Source organism: Gracilinanus agilis, chromosome 1, assembly GCF_016433145.1.
Source record: "Gracilinanus agilis isolate LMUSP501 chromosome 1, AgileGrace, whole genome shotgun sequence".
Taxonomy (NCBI): Eukaryota; Metazoa; Chordata; class Mammalia; order Didelphimorphia; family Didelphidae; genus Gracilinanus; species Gracilinanus agilis.
Window position 1 is genome coordinate 290,215,926 of NC_058130.1, and position 23,545 is coordinate 290,239,470.

Genomic DNA, 23,545 nt, shown 5'->3' on the forward strand with positions numbered 1-23,545 from the left:
TGCAATATTCAAATCTATTTTTTTACAATTTGTGAAAGATGAACATAATTTGGAACTTGAGCAAAAGGCTTCTCACCAATAGTAAAAAGTCACCCTGTAAGTTTTTTTCAATAGTTTATTTTCTGCCAGGTCAGTATGTTGCTATTAACAACTTAACATGGCCTGGAAACACTAAGATTTAAAAAAAAAAAAAATCAAACCCTGCCAACTATGTTGGAAGGTCCATTGAACTGCGATTAACACAAACAGGCAGTTCAACATTCTGATGAAGGGCAGTCTAAGAATCAATATAAAAAGAAAAAAAGGAAGAGAAGGGAAAAGGAAATAGCCAAGCACAACATCACTTGAAAACTGACTGGATGAAAGTACTATCATATGTTATTTACATATTACTATACTAGTTTACAATCTTGAGGTCAGTTCTCTTAAAATAAATATACTAAACATTTACAACATAATGTCTTATGAATGCAAGCTTTTGTTTTATTTCAAGATCAGATAGAACTTAAAGGGACACTGTTTTAAAGCAGCTGTTACAAGTTATCTTTTTCTGTGATACTGATATAATGTAGTGCCATTCTTAAAATTTCTTCACCTGCACTATCATCTGCAGCAAATGAGCATTTTTAATTCTGGCACCAAAGAGGCAACTTCATAAAGCACACGGGCTCAGTCAGGCTTCCAACAAAAGAAAAAATGGTCATTGTGCTTGTGGGTCCCAGATTTTCTCCAAATACATAAATAAAAAATTATAATATGTCATACTTGGGACCTAAAGTTATGATAAGAAAGGTGTTGGGGACAAAAAAAATTTTTTTAATAAAATGACTGACAGACTAATGCTTTGTATTAAGTGACTACAGAAAAGGGCCATACTAAAATCAGTTGTCTATTTGTTAAAACTTGAAAATATGTTTAAAATATAAAATCACAACCCAGTCTATTATATATTCATGGTTTTGGTAGAAGCCAAACACATGCATGCCACTGGAAGGCACGACAAGATCCACTTTACAAACAGCTTCTTTGCAGCATAATAGAAAAAATTCACTAGAGTAATCACAAGAGTTTGAACAAGGTCCCATCACATTTCTTTCTTAAAATAAACATGTAAAGCAGTCTCAACCCACCCTCCCCAATTCCAAACCAAAAAACAACTCCAAAAACTAAAAATCTCCAAATTAAAAAAACCAAAACAGTAGAATAGATATGGAAATTCACATGAACCTGTAAAGACAAGAAAAAAATTAAGTTATTTCGAACATTATTAAGAGAACATTTAGTTTTTTCTTTTTATTTTAAGAAGCTCATAATTTTAAAGTTCAAATAAAACACTGTTAAAAATGAAAACAAATTCACTTCTTTGGGTCTTTCATAGATAACATAAAATAGGCACTCTGAATAATCTGTGAATTTTTTAAAAATAGTACCTCAGGGGGCAGCTGGTTGCTCAGTGGACTGAAAGTCAGGCCTAGAGACAGGAACTCCTAGGTTCAAATCTGGCCTCAGACACTTCCCAGCTGTGTGACCTGGGCAAGTCATTTAACTATTATTATTAGTTAATTAATTAACTATTAACTATTATTGCCTAGCCCTTATTACTCTTCTGCCTTGGAACACAGTATTGATTCTAAAGCAGAAGGTAAGGGTTTTAAAAAAAATAGTACCTCAATTAAGAAAGATGTAGGATGGAAAACTGAACCAAGGCTTCTGGTCAAATTGGATTTCCCTGTTAGTACTATCAAATCAGAAATGATAGTACTGGTAGCTCAATTAGTCTTAATCAGGATAATTTTTTGTCAATCAGTATCAATTTATATAACCTCTCTTAGAACTCAAGGATTAAAAATAAGGAAGCATGTAGATTTAGTTACCAATTGGCTAATCAATATTTGTCAACCTGAACTGGTACAATTTATATGGTACTTTTAGTATTTTCTGATGGTAATAGACGCTGCACATCTCTTAATTCTGAAGAATAGCAAGAACTGAGATAACTCACTAGAAGGGCTCCCAAGGTTATCCTGCCTTTGTATCTACAAGCTGCATTTGGACATTTGAAGACATTCCACCACCATAGCCTCCTTTGGACTGCATTTGGTTCTGTATGGAGCTAACCTAAAGGAACGAAAAGGGTGAGATGAAAAAACAAACAGAACTTATTAAAAGCAAATATGTAGTTTTTATCATGAATTCCAACTATGCTTGCTATGTTTACAGAAGGGCATTTCTAATGAGTGTTTTTCTGGAATTTAAAATTTTATACAATAAGCAAGGCTAGTGAGGACTAAGTGAATTATTGGTGCATTTCTGTACTTTTATTCACATCCTATTCATATTTAACCTTTCAAGAATTCTGTTTCTTCATCTATAAAAATAAGAGGATTAGAATAGATCTTTGAGATTTTCTTACAGTGCTAAGCTATGATTCTAACTCCTAAAAGCATAATATTTCCCCCCTTCCCCACAGAGAATCTTAGTGAAAGTGATAACAATAGTTAACTAATATTTATATGATACTTGAAGGTTTATAAAGAATTTAATTTAAAAAAAACTCACTTATTTATTTTAGAAGATTTTTCCATGGTTATACAATTCATATTCTTTCTCTCCCCTCTTCTCTCCCCCCCTTCCATAGCCAACGAGCAATTCCACTGGATTTTACATGTATCATGCAAAGAACTTTAAATGAACCCTCTCACTTGATTCTCACAACAACCTTCTCTGAGGTAGGTGCAATAGTTATCCTTGTTTTGCAGATAAGAAGACACGATGAAATAAAGTGATTCACAGGTCACACAGAAAATGTGTCACACAGGCAAAAAAAGTGTCTGAGGAAGGAATTGAATGTCTTCATGATTCCAAATCTAGTAGCCTATCCTCAAGATTTCAATTAAATCAAGTTCATATTGGAATTCAGCTTTCTACTTTTCTCCTCAAAGAAATGTTTTGTTTTGTTTTCTGTAGAGTGGTAACATGTCTCTGAGGATCCTCTGACTTAAATGTTTAAGATTTAAAGGTGAAAGGGGCCTTAGACCACACCTTCTAATCCAATGCCAGCATTTTATAGATGAAGAAACTGAGGACCAAGGAGGTTTTGGCGAACCTAAGGCACGGGTGGCAAATAGGGCACACATGCAGCTGCCCTCCCCACCCTCTCAGAGTTTGTTAGGCAGAGGGACTTGGGTGGAGCTTCTCCCTTCCCCCCCTCCACTGTGCCTGATGACATTTTTCATATCATCTGCCCCTTTGCCTAGCAGCCCAATGGAGGCACAAGGGGGAGGGGGTTGTTAAGTTGGGCAGCTAAGCAGGAGAGCTGGAGGGAAGCTAAGTGCTCAGGTCATTATCTCCCCCCACTCTACACTCCCTGAAAATATTCCTCACTTTACCTATCCCTCTGCCCAGCAGCCCAATGGGAGCACTTTCTCCCTCCCCTGTGTAGGCTAAGAAGGGGGTGGAGCACCTGGGTCTCTATCCATTGAGCCACCTTGCTGCTCCCAAAGTTTACTTTAATTCAGTAACATTCACTCTGTGGAGTACCCTCTATACAGTCAGAAATGATATTTTTAAATCCTATACACTAAAATGCATGTACTTTCGTCATATGAGAGTCCCTCAGATAGATGTAGTGCTCATTTTAATCTTTCACATATAATTCTATCATGTATAGTGATTGTTTCCCAGGCCACAGGACATAAAAAAATGCAAAAAAGAAATTCAACCTAATAGTGAGAGAACAGGAATTACATTAAACAAACCCAATTACTTACAAAGCCCAACATTGTGGAGCAATTAAATTAAGAACCAACTTGCCTCAATGGTCCCTAAAATCATTAAAGTACAACAAAATGTTTATAATGATGATATAATGTAATATAATTACCATAATGATATAATAATGATGACTCTGTTGTCAATAAAATTTATAAATCCTCTTAAGCAGGCAACAGAGTATGTAATATATAGTAGAAAGTCTTTGTTTTAAATTTTTTTTAACTTATCAAACTTAGAGGCAAGCTTTAGTTATCTGGAAAATTCACTTATATGGAAAAAATCTTTCCCTGGAATGCCAGAGAGTATATACGAAATATAAATGTTTTCCTATTTTTAATATTTTTCTTTTCAAGTTGTGAGTTTTATATAGGGGACAAAATGCTTTAGTATCAAGGTGGGTTGGGGTAGAGGACTAGGGCCAAATTCTTCCTTCTTCTACTCTTCTTCTTCCTCGTTTATCACTATCTTCATTTTCCTTATCTTCTTCCATTTCCTTCTCTTTTTAGCTTTGGAAAAGTTTACCCCAACAGGTTTTCCCCCATATATAGCCATATTAATTATAGCCTCCTAATAAGTTTGTTTGTCAGTTGCAGCAGTATAATTGTATATTTCTCTTCTTTGCTTCCCCAAGCACTTCAGCCACATCTTCAGTGGCATCTCATGTTTGTAATTTGTGCCAAAGCTGACATTTACAGGAGGGATCTAGAAAGGGTACTCATTACAATAATTCTCTGAACCTTATATTCCATTTCCCATCACTGCCTTTTGATGGGCCTGCATTATGCCTAAAATGTATTTCATCTTATCCCTTATCACTTCCTACTTGAACCTAATTTTGAATTAGTCTCTTTTCACTCCAATCACTCCTTTGAAGAAACTAATCTTTCTAAGGAACAAACAAATCTGACCATGTAACTGCTCTATTAAAGGGAAAAAAACCCCAACAATTTTCAGTAACCACCTAATGCCTCTTGCATAAAATGCAAATTCTTTAGTTTATCATTGAAAATCTTCTGCAACTTGCCTCTTACCTATTTCTTCAGTCTTTTAAAGTCATTCAGTAAGCATTTTTTAAGCATTTATTATGTGCCTGGAAAAGAAAGATTGTCCTTTGCCTTCAAGAAGCTTACATTCTAATGGGGAAAAACAACAAACAGAAAGGAACTGAAGATTTGGGATGGGAGGAAAAGATACTTGTGAAAGGGATGGCTGGTCTTCTCTCTTCCACAAAATGGAAGTTCCAGGAGGAATTCACCAATGAGAGGAGGGGGCTTCTGGGATGGAGGGATCTTTGAGAGTGAGAAGGTAGTTGAGGCTTTTTTTTTTTTTTTTTTTTTTTTTAGGTTTTAAAACCAAATAGATATCGACAAAGATGAAATACAAAAACATTCTAATATATGAAGAACAAAAAAGGAGGCTCTGTATAAACTTTAAATTTCTGTTTGATAGATATAGATAGTTTTTTTTCCCCATTATGTACATCTTAGTTATTGTTTTTGTTCTATATCATTCAAATTTAACATGGCAATTTCAATATTGCCCTGCCTCTCTCTGTCCTCTTTTAGAATTATTTTTTCATGATAAAACTTGTTTATTTTCAATGTTTTGCTGATGTTCTTTCCGTCCCATTTCTGCTATACTTTCCTTTCTCATATATCTTCCTCCAAAAACTAAAAGTAAAAGCTCTCTCTTGTAACTAATACATGTCTAAAATATTTATAGTAGCTCTCTTTGTGGTAGAAAAGAACTTTGGAACTAAGAGGAATGCCCATCAATTGAGCCATTGCTCAATAAGCTATAGTTTATGATTATAATGAAAATATTATGGTATAAGAAATAAAGATCAGGTTGATTTTTGGAAGACATAGAAAGTCTTGCATGAAAAAATGAAGAGTAAAAAGAGCAGAATCAAGAGAATGTTGTATGCAATAGCAGCAATAATGTTCAAAGAGTAAATCCTGAATGACTAAGCTATAGTTATGCAAAACAGACTCATATATTAGCATTAATGTGAAAAAATGTATGTGACATTCTGTATCACTTTTCTGACAACTATTGGAAAACATGATTCATCATCAATCTTCTAGTCATAAACTGGTCATTTTGCTGATCCTATTCTGTGGGAAGCCAATAGGAGAAACAGAGTCTTAAATAGATAAAAATCTGAGACTCCTCTTTTGACCCCTTTTGTGATCCTTGTGATTTCTTGTTGAAAAGTATTGTGGCCTTATTGAAGAGCTTTAGGTTCCTAGCAGGCCAGCAATTAAAAGGTTAACACTCTCCCCCTTTGGCCAGGAATGCAGCTGCCTGGTATATCCAAGGCCAAAATCTTAGCAGGGGCAATTCAACCTTGAGAAAAATATTCCCCGACTTGGCTTTCTGATAAGAACCCAGTCAAAATTCAGCCTTGGCCTTGGTCTGTTCTGAAGCCAATGAGACCTTTTGTGTTTTGATATGACATAATTTATAACTTCTATGCATCTGCAAAGTTTCGGGGGGGGGTTCTTTTGTGTGAAATGAGTCTTGAAATATATATAATAAACTCCATGCTCCTGGAGCTAGAGCTGGAAGCATGAGCTAAAAGATGTTCAGTGTCCTTTATTTCCTTATCAACTAAACTGTCCTTATCAGATTATCAGAAATGATGAAGAGATCTGGAGACTATTCCTCAGTTTTTTCACAAATATTTTTCTTTGCAAAGTTTAATTATTGAAAAAAAATTTCTTCTGGTTCTTCTCACTTAACTCAGCATCAATTTGTATAAATCCTCCCAGATTCCTCTGAATCCTGCCCTTTCATCATTCTGAAAATGCAATAATACTTATTCATATACTACAATTTGTTTAGACATTGACCAAATCATTGGTACCTTTGTTGTTTCCAGTTCTTTATTACAACAAAAAAATATACAACTGGGTCAGACATTTCCCTCTTTCTTCTATTTCTTTGGGAGTATAAACTTAGTAAAAGAACCAAGGGATATGTACAATTTGGTATTTGGAAAGTACAGTTTCAAATTGCTTTCCAGATTGATTGAACCACTTCATGGTTTCACTAGCAGTGGATTATTGTGTCTCAGTACTTGCATATTCCCTTTAACAATTGTCATTTTCCTTTTTGTTGGGGGGGAGTCACCTTATGAGTATGAGGTAGTGCTTCAGAGTTTTGTTATTTTACATTTCCATTATTATTATTAATTTGGAGCATTTTAATATAGTTGTTGATAGCTTGAACTTCTTTTGAACACTGTATGTTTCTATCATTTGGCCATTTACCTTATTGCAGAATGATTGTTTATATATTTCTATCAATTCCCTTTATAATTTCAATATTAGAAATATTTATCAGGGAAACTTATTGCCAAAATTTTTCCCAATTAGTGGTTTCCCTTGTAATTTTAACTACATTGGTTTGTTTTTTACAATACCTTCTCAATTTTATTTCTTCAAAATTGCCCATTTTGTCCCAGGTGATCCATCTCTATCCCTTATTTGTTTAAATACTATTTTCTTAACCACCCTTGTGAAAGATATCTCCTAATATTTTATATCTCCTTTGATATATATGTCTTATATGTATTTGGAACTTATCTTAGCATATAGTGTGAAAAGCTGATTTAAACTTTAAAAAATTAATATGTATTTAATTGTTACATTTTGAGTTTCTGAGCTGTCTCCCTCCCTCCCAAACCTGCATTACAGAAGGCCAACACTTGACACAAATATATTTATGAAACCAAAAGGATACTGAAGTGTCCAAAGAATCAATCCCAAAAATTGAGTCTGAATACAGCAATGCAATATGCAAAGGGACCTTATTATCTTAGCTTAAGCTAAGGGTCTCACATCGAAAGGCTGATGTGGGACCACGAGCTGTGCCGAGCTGGGTTTTTAGAGTGGTAGGCAGCAGGGGGCGGGATAGGGGGATGTCTGTAGGCAGCAGGGGACAGGATAGGGGGATGCCTTCAAGGTAGGAATTCCTTCAGATAAGGGGGAGAGGTCTGCAGACAAGCCTGTTTCACTATAATGTTATATAGGGGTCTGGATTTTTAATTATGACTCTCTCTAGGTTCCACAGATACATACTTCTATATTTCAGTTCTTTCTCTAGAGGTGGATAGCATTTTCCCCATAGAACTTTTGTAATTCATTTGAATTGTTAAGATAGTTTTTATTAATTTCTACCTTTTTATATTTAAGAGGAAAAGGAGTAATAATATTGATTGCAGGTTTTCAGTTAGGGATCCCCTGCTGTGCCCTTAGTCAGTTAGTGACAGTAAGAAGGGCATGGCCGAGGGGAGAAAAAGCTTTTTGTCTCTGGGTCTCCTGGGGAGAGGGTGTGTGTATATATAACGTTCTCTCTAGTGTTATAGGGAATGTAGGATCTTAGGTTAGGTAGCAAAAGCAGACAGAGTTGAGAGGCAAGGCCTGAGAATTCTAATCTTGGAACTTTGGTCAGAGGAGGGACTTTCTTTCAGTGACTCTGTGTAATGGCAGTTGGCTTTGAGGAATAAACTGTCTAACTGAATAGCCTGGGAAAGTGGGTTATCTCTATCTACAAGTTCATCTAGCAAGTCAAGAAGCTCAGGTTGAGAATTGAAGTATTATCTCGTATGGTGGACATACAGATATATTCATTGCCCTGACTTTACCCAGTGGATTTACCTTGCTGAGTTACCTGTGTTCCTGAGTCAAGTTGAAACATCTGTGAAGCAGCCAAAGGACATCTTAGTGAGAAACCCTTTTCCCCTTGACCAGCAAGGCTTTGTCCAGACTGTCTGCTGTAGGTCTTAGAAGCAGAGTAGTAATTTCCAACCCTCAAGCCCTTGTCTTTACCAATAATCTTAAAGTGTTATTTGGCCCTTTCCCCTTCGTTACCTGCCCTGTTTAAACATTAAACTAACCTTTTATATACATCCTGGTATTCTCTTCTCCAAACCATCAAGAACCCACAGAGCTTATTGTTTCCCTGGATAGTTTGGATTTCAGTTAAACTGTCTGTTACCCCAGCTGAACTATTCCTCTCTCATTCCCTATGTATTTCCCAAATCCCCTGTGAGTTTCATTTAGTTTTATTTATTACATCCTTTCCCTGGTGTGGTCTATGTGTGTGCTCCACAGTGTGTATTCCCTTGTGTGGACTCAGTTTCCAATTAGCCTGAACACTACTTGGAGACAGAGAAACAGATTTAAGGCCTATATAGCCTTATTGATTATTAGCAACTTGGGTAGATAGGTAAGATAGATAGGGGTTATATTATTAGATAGAGAGAATAGGAGAGTAGGTGAGGGTTTCGGCCTAGCAGAAGATACTGCCCTCTGAGGCAGATAGATTTAGGGTTTTTTAGAGAAATTTTAGTCAAGTTTGGGATCTTGGGTATAGTTACCAGCTTTTATAAGATTACTCTCACTTTCCTCCTTCCAATTTCCTATCTGTATTTTCCTACTAATAAACTAAGTGTTTTGCATTTAATAAACTGTGTTACTGGCTTTTGATCAAACTCCTGCCTCCAAAAAAATTTAACCCTTCACAGAATATACATATTCCTCAATATTGCTGTTAATGTATCAATATTCTCTTGGTTCTAATCATTTAAGTCTTTATTATTTCATGAAAGTCTTTCCATGTTTTTCTAAATCAACCTGCTCTTCATTTCTTACAGCACAGTAGTATTCTATCATAATTATATACCATAACTAATCCAGATATATTCCCCAACTGATGTCCATTCCCTCAGTTGCAAAGTTCTTTGCTACCATGGATAGTTATTATAAATATTTTAGAACTTAGAGTTTTTTTGCCCTTCTTTCCTAATCACCTGGGAAGCAAACCTAAATAGTGGTATTGCTCAAATATTGTATAACTCAGTGGGCATAATTCCTGGTTGCTCTCCAAAATGGTTGTATTAGTTTACAGTTCCACCAACAAAATCTCCCAATTTTTTCACATCCCTTCCAACATTTGTCATTTCCTCCTTCTATTATTTTAGCCAATCAATGTGAAATAGTAGTTCAAAGTTGTTTTAATTTGCATTTCTCTAATCAATGATTTAGACCTTTTTTAATATGACTATGTAGCAGTCCAGGCATGTATAAAATCTTGAAAATATTATAGAGGTATTCAAAAGCCACTCTTTTAAGCTATGAGCTCATTTTATGGACTAAGTTCTATGCCCTTGGGTTCAACTAAGACTGTAACCTTGTAATATTCCAACCCAGTCCCCAAGGCTACACTCCAGAAGACTGACCACTATCTTAGTCTCTTTGTATTGCCAATAACAATCATTTAGCATTTGTATCAGATATATGCCTATATGCCTAAGGTCAACTGAACTTCTGACCTGGGCATTAGCTATAACTATTTTCTCAGGATCTGGGGCTTGTATCTTGTGATGATTACCTCATAATGTTAATGTCAGACCACCATTTGATTATCAATCTCCCTTCCCCCTTTCCTTTTGTTACCCCAATAAAAATCAGTATGTAGGGCTAAGAGGAAGCTCTTTACCATCAGAGCAAAACTCTTGGTCAGGCTTACAATATGCTGGAACTCTGAGGTGTCTTTCTTCTCTCCTTTTTCTCTCCTTTCCTTAGACTTTAACCCTTCACCCATATTCATTCAGTCCCTAGTTCCCCTTTCTAGTGTTCTACCCACAAGGAACTTATGTAAGTGGGTGGATGGCTTCAGACTACATGACAGCTTTGATTTCTTCTATCAAAAATTGCCTGTTCATATCCTTTGACAATTTATCAATTGAGGAATGACATATTTTCTTACTAATTTGACATAGTTTTCTATATATTTGATATATGAAGCATTTATTGAGAAACTACATACAAAATTCCCACCCTCTAAATTTCTGCTTTCCTTTTCATCTTGGCTACCCTGGTTTTATTTGTACAAAACCTTTTTAATTTAGTTTAATCAAAATAATCTATCCTATATCCAACAATTCTCTCTCTTATGTATTGATAAATTCCCCTATCCATAATCTGATAGGTAACATCAATATTATCATTTACTTTCGATATCTCCTTTTATATCCAGGTCATTTTGACCTTATATTGGTAATTGGTGTAACATATTAGTCTATATCTAGTTTTTGCCAGACTGCTTTCTATTTTCCCTGACAATTTTTCTTTTTTACCAAATAGCAAGTTATTTTCCCCAAAGCTTAAATCCTTGTGGTTACCATAATAATTTACTAGTGTGTACTGCATACCTATTCTATTCCACTGATCCACCATTCTATTTCTTAGCTTACCAGATAGTTTATCAAAATTATTTTTTTATTTACCATTTTATAATACAGCTTAAGAACTGGTACTGCTAGACCTACCTTTACATTTTTTCTCATTATTTAATTTGATAGTCTTGATCTTTTGTTCTTCTGTATGAATTTTGTTATTTTTCTAACTCAATAAAATAATTTTTGGGTAATTTAGTTAGGATGACAGTAAAGGTAAGTAGATTAGATAGAACTGTCATTTTTATTATACTGGATCAGCCCAGCTGAAGTAGTCTAAATAGGTGAAATAGGTTAGAGAATAAAGTAGAATTGAAGTAGATTAATCCATTTCTGCATTATTTAGGAAACTGACTTAGCCCCTCCAGGAGGTGAAGCAACTTAGGCAAATAGTAGGTCAGAGTCCAGTTCCCCTATGGCCAACAAAGGGGACATCAGGACAAACAAATAGGTCAGGATGGATTGGAAGGTAAACGTATAGCTAACTATGGATGAGTGTTTAGGTACATGTGAAAAGTAAATATCCCTTGAGTGTTATCTACTTATCACTGACCACACACAACTGTGCTTGTGATGAGGCTTTTCTTGACAAATGAGAACCTGGATGTGAAAGGAAATAGCTTTGTATCTTGTCACCTATATAAACTGTCTTGTACTGTCAGTCTGATATAGCTTCCTTTAGGGAAGGCTGTCCCAGCTGGTAGATTTTTTTTCCTTTCTTTCTTTTAATCAATAAATAACAGTTCCAATTATTGAATTTCTGGATGTCTGGACTCGTGTTATGAAGTACTCCACTTCACAGCCATGAATATTTCTCCAATGATTTAAATCTAACTTTAGTTATACAAAAAGTATTTTATAATTATGTTTATATAGTTCCTGGCTTTGTCTTGGTAGGCATACTCTTAGGTGTTTTATACTGCCTAAGTTTATTTAAAATGAATTATCTCTTACTTTTTTTTTCTGTGAATTTTTGAAAAATGTCACAAATTTTTTTAAACATCACTATTGCTACCCTTCCCAAGTAAGATTAATCCAGACTATGTTTATGTCCAAAAATGTATGTGTGTGTGTATCTTATTGCATCTTGTGTTTATCAGTTCTTTACCCAAAGATTTCATATATAGGTCCCTTGAAAACATGAAGTCATTTTTCTTTATAATGTTACTACTCTTGAATAAATTGTTTTGGTTTTGCTCATTTCACTATATATCAGTTCATACTATTGGATTTTTTGAAATTATCTTTCATAATTTCTTACTGTAAAGTTAACAGTTTGTTCCCAGTCATCTAAAAGGCAATCTAAGACACACTCCTTAAATTCTAAATTAAAATCCTTTTAATTTTCAGGGAAAGTTTGTTTTGATTGTGACTATTCCCTCCCTAGTATCATGCCCCCTCTTTTTTCCCTTCCCCCCACAGCCCCACTTGCCTCCCTGTTAAAGAGAATGGGAAAGGTAAGTTATTTTTCATTGCAACTCTTTCTTCCTTCCTTCTTTCTCTCTCCTCCGCCCCACCCCTCCATCTCCACCCTAGTCTTGTTTGATCATAACTGTGGTTTTTGGTACTTGAATTTTTAAAGATTTGTTTGGATGTTTGCAGTATTTTTTAAAATGACATTTCTGGAATTTTTTCTTTTGTTGATACTTTAAGAAAGCTATTTTCAAATGATAAGAAATCTGTGGGATAAATAGTTCTTTAGATTTAGTCAAGATCTTGGATATTGTCATTACTCTGGGGCATAGATTAAGATTAGAATATCTTGTTTTCTAACACAAAGGCAATTTGAAAAAAGTTATTTGGGAAAGGGACTATGTATGGAAATGAAAGTAAACAAAATATATCTAGGTTGAGATTTATGTAATTAAGTCATCACATCTCATCTCACTTGAAGTCAACAATGAATCTGATCAGAGATCTGACATCAAGTTTTCTTAACTCTTTTGAGTCATAAACTCATTTGGTAGTCAGAAAAGCTTAAAGAACATGCTCAGAATAATGTTTTTAACTGCATGAGATAAATTACATGTGATTAAAAGAGATGCCTATTATACTGAAATACAATTATATATATATGTATACACACATATATGTATATACACACACAAATACACATATATATATTTTTTAATTTCATGCTTCCCAGTTTAAGAACTCCTGCCTTAGATTAGATGTGAGATATCCTTTGAAAGCCATTTGTTGAATGAAATGATTCCAGTTGGTTGAGGAATTTTATAACAACCTTTGGATCCTGCATGAAATGCTTATAATGGAATTTATAGTAGAAGTGAGAGTGTGTTTTAACAAAACTCTGAGGAGTAACAGCTTTGGCCTTGGTTTAGGTCTTCTCCTCCCTTTCCCTTTAGATAGAAGGGTATCTTGTGAGCTTCAATGAGTTCAGAGGATGTTGGACATCCTATAGATGTAGTAGAATCCTTAGATCAGCTGATGGCAGTAGTATCTGCACTGAGAAGCTAAGAATAGATTGGATATCCATTTATAGTTTCACAATGAGCCCCCAAAAGAAGTTATACTATGTTAAAAGGAAACTTCCTGGGAATTTCATGAATTACAGAAGAGCATTTCAAGCAAACTGAAGGTGTAAGGTTCCCTTTTGCCATATATGCTATCTAAAGTTGAACCCTTTCTTCAAACCCATAAAGGTTTGTATTTGTAGAAAAGAGAATGATAATATTTGTGGGGGGCGGGGATAGATTGTAATAACTGATCTTAATTGTACACTTTAGTAAAGATCCATTTCTAAGAGCTACTTATGGCTGGCTGACTAAATACTTATTTTTTCAGGGCAGAAAACTACAAATATGAAGATAAAATAATTTCTTCTGAGATAAAGCATATCCTTCATATTTTTTGCAAAATAATAATATTTTTCTATTGTCCTTTTGAGTGCCCCATTTTGATCCTGATGTGCGCTGAAATGTCCCACAAACCCTGCCAAGTAGCTGTATACAATCAAAAGAACATAGAAACAATAACTAGTTCATTAGAATGGAGCTACATTTCATATAAGACATAAGAGTGGGGCAGCTGGGTAGCTCAGTGGAGTGAGAGTCAGGCCTAGAGACAGGAGGTCCTAGGTTCAAACCCGGCCTCAGCCACTTCCCAGCTGTGTGACCCTGGGCAAGTCACTTGACCCCCATTGCCCACCCTTACCAATCTTCCACCTATGAGACAATACACCGAAGTACAAGGGTTAAAAAAAAAAAAAGACATAAGAGTTCCTTAGATTCACAATTATAAGAAAATTCCTCACATCAGTCTTTAGATATAACCTAGGTCCTTGGCTGGGGATCTCTGAACAGGAAAAGTGGTTCAGTTTCCTAGTTCAAAAAATTCTCAATTTCCACATTCGCTGCCTTTCTTGGTCTGCTCAGAATAAGGCAAAAATGGCCTAAAGTTGCCCCAGGTTACATATCATTAGCACCTCATTTACATTGTGGTTTGCCCTCCCCCTCCCCAGTAGTCAGAGTGAACCATGGGTAAAGTGACATCAGTTCCCTGAAGACACAGGGCAACAACTGCCCAAACAAATGATCCCTTCCTTAGTAACTAATAAGCATTCCTGAGGACCTCTACCCACACATTCTTACTTTTTACTCTTACCTTACACATATTTTACTCTCTCTTGTTATTTTATATTATCTCCTTATTTCCTTACCTTACCTTAATTATTATATTAGCTACTCTGTTACTATATTCTCTTACAATAAAGCTTGTTTCCTTGGAATGGTGTCAGTTCTTTGGACAAATTTGGTAAATTTGCAGTTCTGAGGACTATACAACATTTCCCTAAAACAACTAAACATTAAAACAAAATGTTTTATTACAGATAAAATAAAATGTTTATGCTTTGTGTTTGGCTTTTTTGTTTATTTTAACATTTCGCATACCTTGTATCCTATGGACAGATATAATACCTTTGTTCCACCTAGGCCATTTGCTGTTACAGATGAAATGATAAGTGAAAATTCTTAATTCTCTGTTTATAGCATCACAATTTGTCACTCAAAAATTTCTTAATAACATCAAGTAGAGGCAGAAATAAATTCTGTGGTAAGGTTTGTATAATAGGCACATAAATCAAATAGAACAAATAAAAAGAACATATAAAATATTGTTGCTTTTTGAGGCTGTGACTTTCAAAATCGCATTTTAGCTACTTTAAACTCTTGACTGGCAAACAGTAGATTACTTCCAGTGCTACGCTGAAATGGAAGCATGGAAATTTAAAGAGTTGTAGCTTTCATTCTGAGCTAAGATCTTTTCATGTTTTAATGTTCCTACTATAAAAGGAATAAGATAGCAATGGAGGCTCTAGAAGAAGAAGCAAAGAGGAAGAAGAAGGGAGGAGAATTAGGAAAACATATAAAAGAAGAAATAAATTAGTATGGTTAAATGATATATTTATCTACATCATATGTAGATTTTTATGTTGTCTGCAGACTTCACAATTTAGGGAATATTTTAATCAGCACATTGATTCCATCTCTGGCTCCCAATATTCAGGTATATTAATTCATCATATGTGAAAACTATGCTTACTGAATTCATTCCACTGAAGAGGTCACCTGATCCTACATGGGCTGTGTGAACAAAGTTTGTTGGCTCGCCTATCATGCTTCGGTCAATCCTCCGTCTCCTTTTCTAAAATGAGAAAAAAACCAAAACCAAAATCAGCTATCTGAAAAGTTTTAATAATGGATAATTTAAAATTAAATTAATGTCTAATTAATTAATTGACTTATTAAAATGAATATTACAACACTAGTTAAATATTAAACTTTAGAAATACAGTCAGAATTACATATTACTCTAACTCAAGGATTTAGACCCAGTCCAAATATTTACATCACAGGCATTTAAATTTCACATTGAAAAAAGGACATGAAAAATCACCTTCATCATCCCTTATGCTGCTATTAAGAAGAAATGAATGAGGTACATAACAATAGTTTTAAAAGAAGTCTTATATCACTCAGAAAAGCTTTTGTGCAAACCAAAGATTTTATTTGTCCATTACTATCTCAGAAGTCACAATTTTCTATGGCCACTCATAAACATCCTAACTATAATTTGATGCCACACTATCCCTAACCATGAACTATTACCAGTTAATACATGTACATTATAATAGTTTTCTGCATTAGATCTCATGTGCATCATTACTTTGAATTCCTTGATTTAAACTTCCTTTTAAAACCATATTTTATGTCCAAATCTATAAAAAATTGCTAAACAATTCAGGAGATAAAGTGGATAGAGGGTTAGATTGGGAGTCAAGAAGACCTAAGTTCAAATACTGCTTGAAACATTTAATAGCAGTGTAATCTTAGGGAAATCATTTAACCTCTTTCAATCTCAGTATTGAGAGACTCAAACATAACATGTGCAAAGTGTTTTGAAAATCTTGAAGTGCTATATAAATGCTATTATTATTGTTAGGTGTAGCATTAAATAGGTGGTTCAACTCTTAAATTAGACCCAGATGACTGACTTCTTCTAAGCATAGGCATCCAAGAGGTAGAGGAAGAATTTCCACAAAAAACCCCCCAGAAAAATACAAATATTAATTCTATAAATTCACTTATTTAACAAATACAGAGTATAATATTCATGTGAAAATTAGTTTTAGTCTTCATGCACTTTACTTTTACTTTACTTATATACACAAATAACTATCGTGGCAGAAGAAAGTCAAAGTGCAATGAGAAAAACAAAATTCTATGGTAAGAAGACAGGGTGGAGAGAACTTTTAAACTGAGTCTCATAAAATGGGAGAAACACCTCACAGGCCTATTGGAAGGTTCAAATAGTGTAATAATTTATAAAGTATTATTATTATTATTATTATTATTATTATTATTATTATTAGATAAAAAGCACTGAGGGCCTACTATGTGCCAGACATTATTCTATCCTTTGAGGAACAAGCAATAAAGGGCATAGTTCCTACTTGCAAGTAACTTACATTTTGATAGGAGAGTACATATATACAAAAAGTACATATATACAAATATAGAGAATGATGGTTATGAAGAAGTAATGTCAGAAAGTACTAATGATTTTATTTATTATTATTTTTTTCTTGTATGAGGTAGGATTTGATTTGATTTTAAATTATAAAGATTTTTATTTTACTTTACTAATTACATATAATAAATTTTGATATGGGTTTTCCAAAATCATATGATCCAAATTATCTCTCTCTTTCTCTTTTCTCTCCCCTTCTGGAGTTGAGAAGCAACTTAATTTGAGTTATACATGTAACTATCATGCAAAACATACTTCCATATTGATCAATTTTGTAAGAGAAAAATCATTGAAAACCAAAATCCCCAAAATACTGTGTTATTTAAATAAGTTCTGTGATTCCATTTAGAGGTATTTGGGGCTCATTTCGGCCTTAAGATATGTAGATATATGACAAATTTCCTGTGGACATTTAGGGGACTTTGGAAACTACATTTCCCATGATTCCTCTTGTAAAATGGAGGCAGACAGGAAGTGTGATGATGTAAGAGAATGATATAAGACTCCTGGGGTCATTGGAGGTGGGCTCTCTTTGCTACCTGAGCATGCTCTCTGGGAGACATAGAAAAGATTAGGAACATAATGGCTGAGGCGGCAATTTGAAATTTTTACAGGTGTGTGGTCGATTTTATTCTACCAACATGGCCTTAATTAAAATATTACCTTTCCTCAAAATATCAGCCTTTATCATTTTTAAAAATAGCAATAATAAAGTGAAAATTCGCATGTTTCATTCTACATTCTCCAATGGTTCCTTCTCTGGAGATGAATAGCATTCTTGTCAGAAGTTCCTCAGAATTTCCTGGATCATTGCATTGCTAAGAGGAGCTAAGTCAATCACAGTTAATCATTCCAGAATTGCTGTCCCTGTGCATGTACATTCTTTTCCTGGTTCTGCTTATTTCACTCTGCTTCAGTTCATGTAGGTCTTTCCAGTTTTTTCTGAAATCATTCCATTCATCATTTCTTGCAGTACAATAGTATTTCATCACCAACACATACCACAATTTGTTTAGCCATTCCCCATTTGAAAGGACATCCCTTCAATTTCCAATTCTTTGCCACCACAAAAAGATTGGCTATAGATATTTTTATATAAGTAGCTCCTACCATTTTTATCTCTTGGGATACAGACCTAATAGTGGTATCACTGGATCAAATTGTTTTATAATCCTTTGGGCATAGTTCCAAATTACTCTCCAGAATCAGTGCACAACTCCACCAACAATGCATTAGTGTTCCAATTTTGCCACATTCCTTCCAACATTTATCACTTTCCTTGTCATATTGGCTAATCTGATAAGTGTGAGGTGGTACCTTAGAGTTGTTTTAATTTGCATTTTTCTAATCAAGAGGGACTTCGAACATTTTTTCATATGATTATTGATAGCTTTGATTTTTTTCATCTATAAACTGCTTATTCATATCCTTTGACTATTTGTCCGTTGGGGAATGACTTGTATTCTTATAGATTTGACTTAATTCTCTATAATTTGAAAAATGAGACCTTTGCTGTGATTTTTTTATCCCAGTTTGTAGTGTCCCTTCTAATCTTGGTTACATTGATTTTGTTTGTATAGAAACTTTTTAACATAGTCAAAATTATTCATTTTACACCTTGTATTGTTCTCTATCTCTAGTTTGGTCATAAATTCTTCCCTTCTCCCTAGATATGACAGATATAACAGATCTGTTCTCTAATTTAATTAAAATGTCACTATTTATGTCCAAATGATATACTCATTTTGACCTTATCTTGGTTTAAGGGTATGAGATATTGGTCTATGCCTAATTTTTGCTATACTATTTTTCAGTTTTCCCAGTAGTATTTGTCAAATAGTGCTCTTATCCCAAAATTTGGGATCTTTGGTTTTATCAAACACCAGATTGCTAATATCATTTTCCCCTAATTTATTCCAATGAACCACCATTCTATTTTTTAGCCAGTCACAGATTGTTTTGATGATTACTGCTTTATAGTACAGTTTAAGACAGGGTACTGCTAGGCCACCATTCTTAACATTTTTTCCCTCATTAATTCCCTTGATATTCTTGTTCTTCTGTTCTTCCAGATGAATTTTGTTATTATTTTTTCTAGTGTTTTATAATTGTGTTCATATAATTCCCATGTTTGTCTTGGCAAACAGATTCCCAAACATTTTATTTTGTCTAGAGTGATTCTAAAAAGAATTCCTCCTGATTTATGTGGATTTATTTTGTATACTTCAAGTTTAGAATTAAGGTAATTATTTCAACTAGTTTTTTAGTTGATCTCTAAGTATACCATCATACCATCTGCAAAGGGTGATAGTTAAGTTTCCTTACTGCCTACTTTAACTCCTTCAATTTATTTTTCTTCTCTTATTGCTAAAGATAAAAATTCTAGTATAGTATTAAATGATAGTCGTGATAATGGGCATTCTTGTTCCACTCCTGATCTTATTGGGAAGGCTTCTAACTTATCCCCATTGCAGATGATACTTGCTGATAGTCTGATAGATACTACTTAATATTTTAAGGAAAGGCTCATTTATTCATATGTTTTCTAGTGTTTTTAACAGGAATGGGTGTTTAACAGGAATTTTGAAAGGCCTTTTCTGCATCCATTGAGATAATGTGATTTGTTTTAGTTTGGTTATTGATATGGTCAATTATGCTGATAATTTTTCCTAATATTAAACCAGCCTTGCATTCCTGGTATAAATCCAATCTTAAAATGGAGTTCATCCCATTTATATTCACAGTTCTGATTGCCATATGTGTATTCTCCCCCATTTAGTTTTCCCCTTATAATCCTACATTTTCTTCTTTCACCCTGGCACTTCATACATCATATTTCATACAAGTGTTTTGCTTTTAATCACCCACTTCCTAATACCCCTCCCTGCCACCACCACCTTTCAAATTCCCCTTCTACTTCTCTTAGGGTAAAAGAATATTTTCTATACCCCATGAAGTTGGTAGTTATTCCCTCTTTCAGTCAATTCTAATGAGAATAATGTTTAGGCATTACCCATTGCAGCCCTCACTCTCCCCATTTACTATAATTTTTGTGTATGTGTGATTCTTTAGGTGATATAATTTGCCCTATTTTACCTCTTTCTTCCTTTTTTTCTCAGTGTAACACTTTTTCATCCCTTGATTTTTTGTGTATTATCCTAAACAGCTTCCACCTTCACCCTCTATATATACTTCTTCATAAGTAGTATGATAATGATAAAAATTTTTAAGAGTTAAAATTAATCTTATGTAGGAATGTAAACAATTTGATCTTATTAAGTCCCTTAAATTTTCTCTTTCTTATACACCTTTTTATGCTTCTTTTGAATCTTGTATTTGGACATCAAATTTTCTGTTTAGTTCTGGTCTTTTCATCAAGAATGCTTGGTAATTTTTTATTTTACTAAATGATCATTTTTCCTCCTGAAAGAATACAGTTTTGATGGAGAGGGGATTTTTTGGTTGAAAATCCAGTTCCCTTCCTATCCAGAATATGATATTACAAGTCTTCTGATCCTTCAATGGAGAAGCTATCAAATCTTGTGTAATCTTGACTGTGACTTCATGATCTGAGTTGTTTCTTTCTGGCCACACGCAGTATTTTCTCATTGACCTGGTTCTTGAATTTGGCTGTAAAATTTCTGGGAATTATTATTTTAGGGATTTACTGTAAGAGGTCATCTGTGGATTCTTTTAATTTCTATTTTATTTTCCTGTTTGAGAACACCAGAGCAGTTTGCTTTGATAATTTCTTATAATATAATATGAGGACTTTCTGGTAGTCCTATTATTCTTAGATTGTCTCTCCTAGATCTATTTTCCAGGTCATTCATTTTTTAAATGAGATATTCCACATTTTCTTCTATTTTTTAATTGTTTCTTGATGTCTCATGAAATCATTAGTTTTTTATTTGCTAAGTTTTAATTCTAATTTTTAAAGAATAATTTTTCTTCTGTGAGCTTTTGAACCTTCTTTTCCATTTGGTCAATTCTACTTTTTATGAAACTCTTTTCTTTATGTGATTTTTTAAACCTCTTTCTCTGGTTGGTACATGTTATTTTTTAAGAAACTCTTTTATTCGTTGAATTTTTGTGTTTCTTTTCCCATTTGACCAATTCTGATTTTTAAACTTATTTTCTTTTTGTATTACTTTCATTTCTTTATCCATTTTTCTTCTGCCTCTGTTAATTGATTTTTTCATTTCTTTTTGAGCTTTTTCCAGCACCTGAGGCCAATTCCTATTTTTCCTTTGAAGTTTTGCCATGTGGAAGCTTTAATCTCACTGTTCCCACTTTGAGTCTATGCCTTGATCTTCTCTGTCACCATAAAAATTTCCTATGCTTAGGTTTCTTTTGTTGTTTGGTTATTTTCCCAGCCTTTTTTTTTTAAACTGTTAAAACAAAACTCTGTTTTGTGGTTAGAGAATATACTCTCTTAAACTTCAGTTTTTCCTTGCTACTACCCTAAGCTCTAGTTTTGGTTTTCTACAACTTTCAGTTCTTCCAAGGTGGTATGAATGGCCTCTGGGCTGAGAACTCTGGAAGCTGCTGATTCAATCTCCTCTAAGGACTGCTAATGGCTTGCAGGGCTTAGAGCACTATGAGTTACTTTGCTCTGAAGCTAGGGGCTTCGCTATAAGCTTGAAGGTCCCAAGCTCCACAGACTCAGATCCTCATTTTAGGCATGTATCAGGGGTTGGGACTTCAAGGGATGGGAGTGAGGTGTTCTGCTGTTGGCACAAGATCCCATGGTCTCAAAGTTGGTTTGTGCCCAGGTTTGGAACCTGGTACAGTAGGTGGGGGCAGGTGGTTTGCATTTCTCTGAGCACAGTTTTACTTCTGGTTCCCGTCTTAAGCCGTGAAATAAACTCTCTCTACCTACTTTTCAAGTTGTTTTCTGCAAGTTAGGTTCTATGACTCCAGTATGCTTTTTGAAGCATTATTTTAATGTTGGTTTGAGAGAATTCTCAGAAATGATTCCAGCTTTCTGTGATGCTACTCTGCCATCTTGGCTCTGTCCCCTCCCCCCCAAACTATTTTTAAAAGAACATTAGGGGGAAGAAATGAGAATACAGGGAGACAGGGATAGTTGTGTTTTTGTTTTGCTTTCATTGTTAAAAGCAAGGGGACAATGTTTAGCAAAATGGCTGTGAGTGAACACTAATGCAAAATATTAAATATTGGTACTAAGGCTACAAAATGGATTTTAAAAGATTAAACATTATGCCCAGATTGGATTAATACCAGGAATACACATGATGGAATTTAAGATTGATTCAATATAAGTAAAACTATGAACATAGTAGACTGAGTTAATAATAACAACAATAAAAATCATGTTTATGTTAATAGATAATGAAAAGACCTTAACATGTGGAACCTTCATCATGATAACTCCAAAATATGGAAAAGGAAAAGAAAAACAACTTGGACACAAGTTCAATGAATATTTCTGTTAGAAATAAAGGGAGAATTTTTAAAGATTTTGTAAATGAAATAAGAGTGCCAGAGGAAAGAACTGGAAAAAGAAATGAGAGCTTTGTAAGAAAGGTATAGAAGAAGAATTAATGGCTTAAGACAAGAGGTACACAGCCTTAACCAAGCAATAGAATCCTTGCACATTAGAACAGGCTAAAGCAAAGTTAATGAATACAAAAGTCAACAACAAAAAATATCAAAACAATTAAAAGATTAAAAAAGAAGAAAATCTAAGGTATCTCATATTAAAACAGGCAAACATGTGGAGAAAGGATTTAAGAATCAATGGATTATTTGAAAACCATGACAAAAAAAAAGTCTGGACATCATAGTTCAAGAAATCAGGAAACAAAACTACCTAGATCAATTAGAACAACTGGATAAGGTGGAAATAGAATGAATCTACTATTCTCTTCCAGGATAAAAAAACAACAATAATGACAAAAAACTCCAAGATGAAAACTCCAAGGAACATCATAGCCAAATCCAGAGCTACCAGGTCAAATAAAAATTTGTAAAAGCAGTCAAACACATGGGTTGATGCAGACATGATTGGGGATGTAGACTCGAAACAACCACACCAATGTAACTATCAATAATATGGAAATAGGTCTTGATAGATGACACATGTTAAAACCAGTGGAAATGTGCATTGGCTATGGGGGTGGGGTGAAGGGGGGTGAAGGGGAAAGTAAAAACATGAATCATGTAACCATGGAAAATTTTTCTAAAAAAAAAAAAAATTTTTTTTAAAGAATCATGTAAGTTCTCAGGAGTCACAATCATGACCACACAAGATTTAGCAGCTACAAGTAAAACACAATTTGAATGAAATTATAAAAGAGAAACAATTATTCCACAAAAGCAAGTATAATCTCATTGGAAGAAAATTGTACTTTAATGAAATTAAAAGCCTCCACATATTTTTGTTAAAAAGATCAGGGCTGAGGAGAAACTTTGAAAAAACAAACACAGAGGCATCAAGAGAAATATAAA

At 34.1% G+C, this 23,545-nt stretch overlaps 1 protein-coding gene across 1 annotated transcript in view; it reads right to left on the minus strand.

Annotated features, from left to right (window-relative positions):
• Positions 1–1,165: 1,165 nt before the first annotated feature.
• CDC42SE2 (CDC42 small effector 2) overlaps positions 1,166–23,545 on the minus strand; it is a 114,290-nt gene continuing 91,910 nt past the window's right edge. Inside the window, exons 4-6 of the mRNA XM_044662389.1 lie at positions 15,584–15,685; positions 2,003–2,118; positions 1,166–1,227 (exon numbers count right to left, since the gene is read on the minus strand). Of these exons, the coding sequence (XP_044518324.1) occupies positions 2,020–2,118; positions 15,584–15,685 (201 nt within the window). The 3' untranslated portion in view covers positions 1,166–1,227; positions 2,003–2,019. The remainder of the gene's footprint in view (positions 1,228–2,002; positions 2,119–15,583; positions 15,686–23,545) is intronic.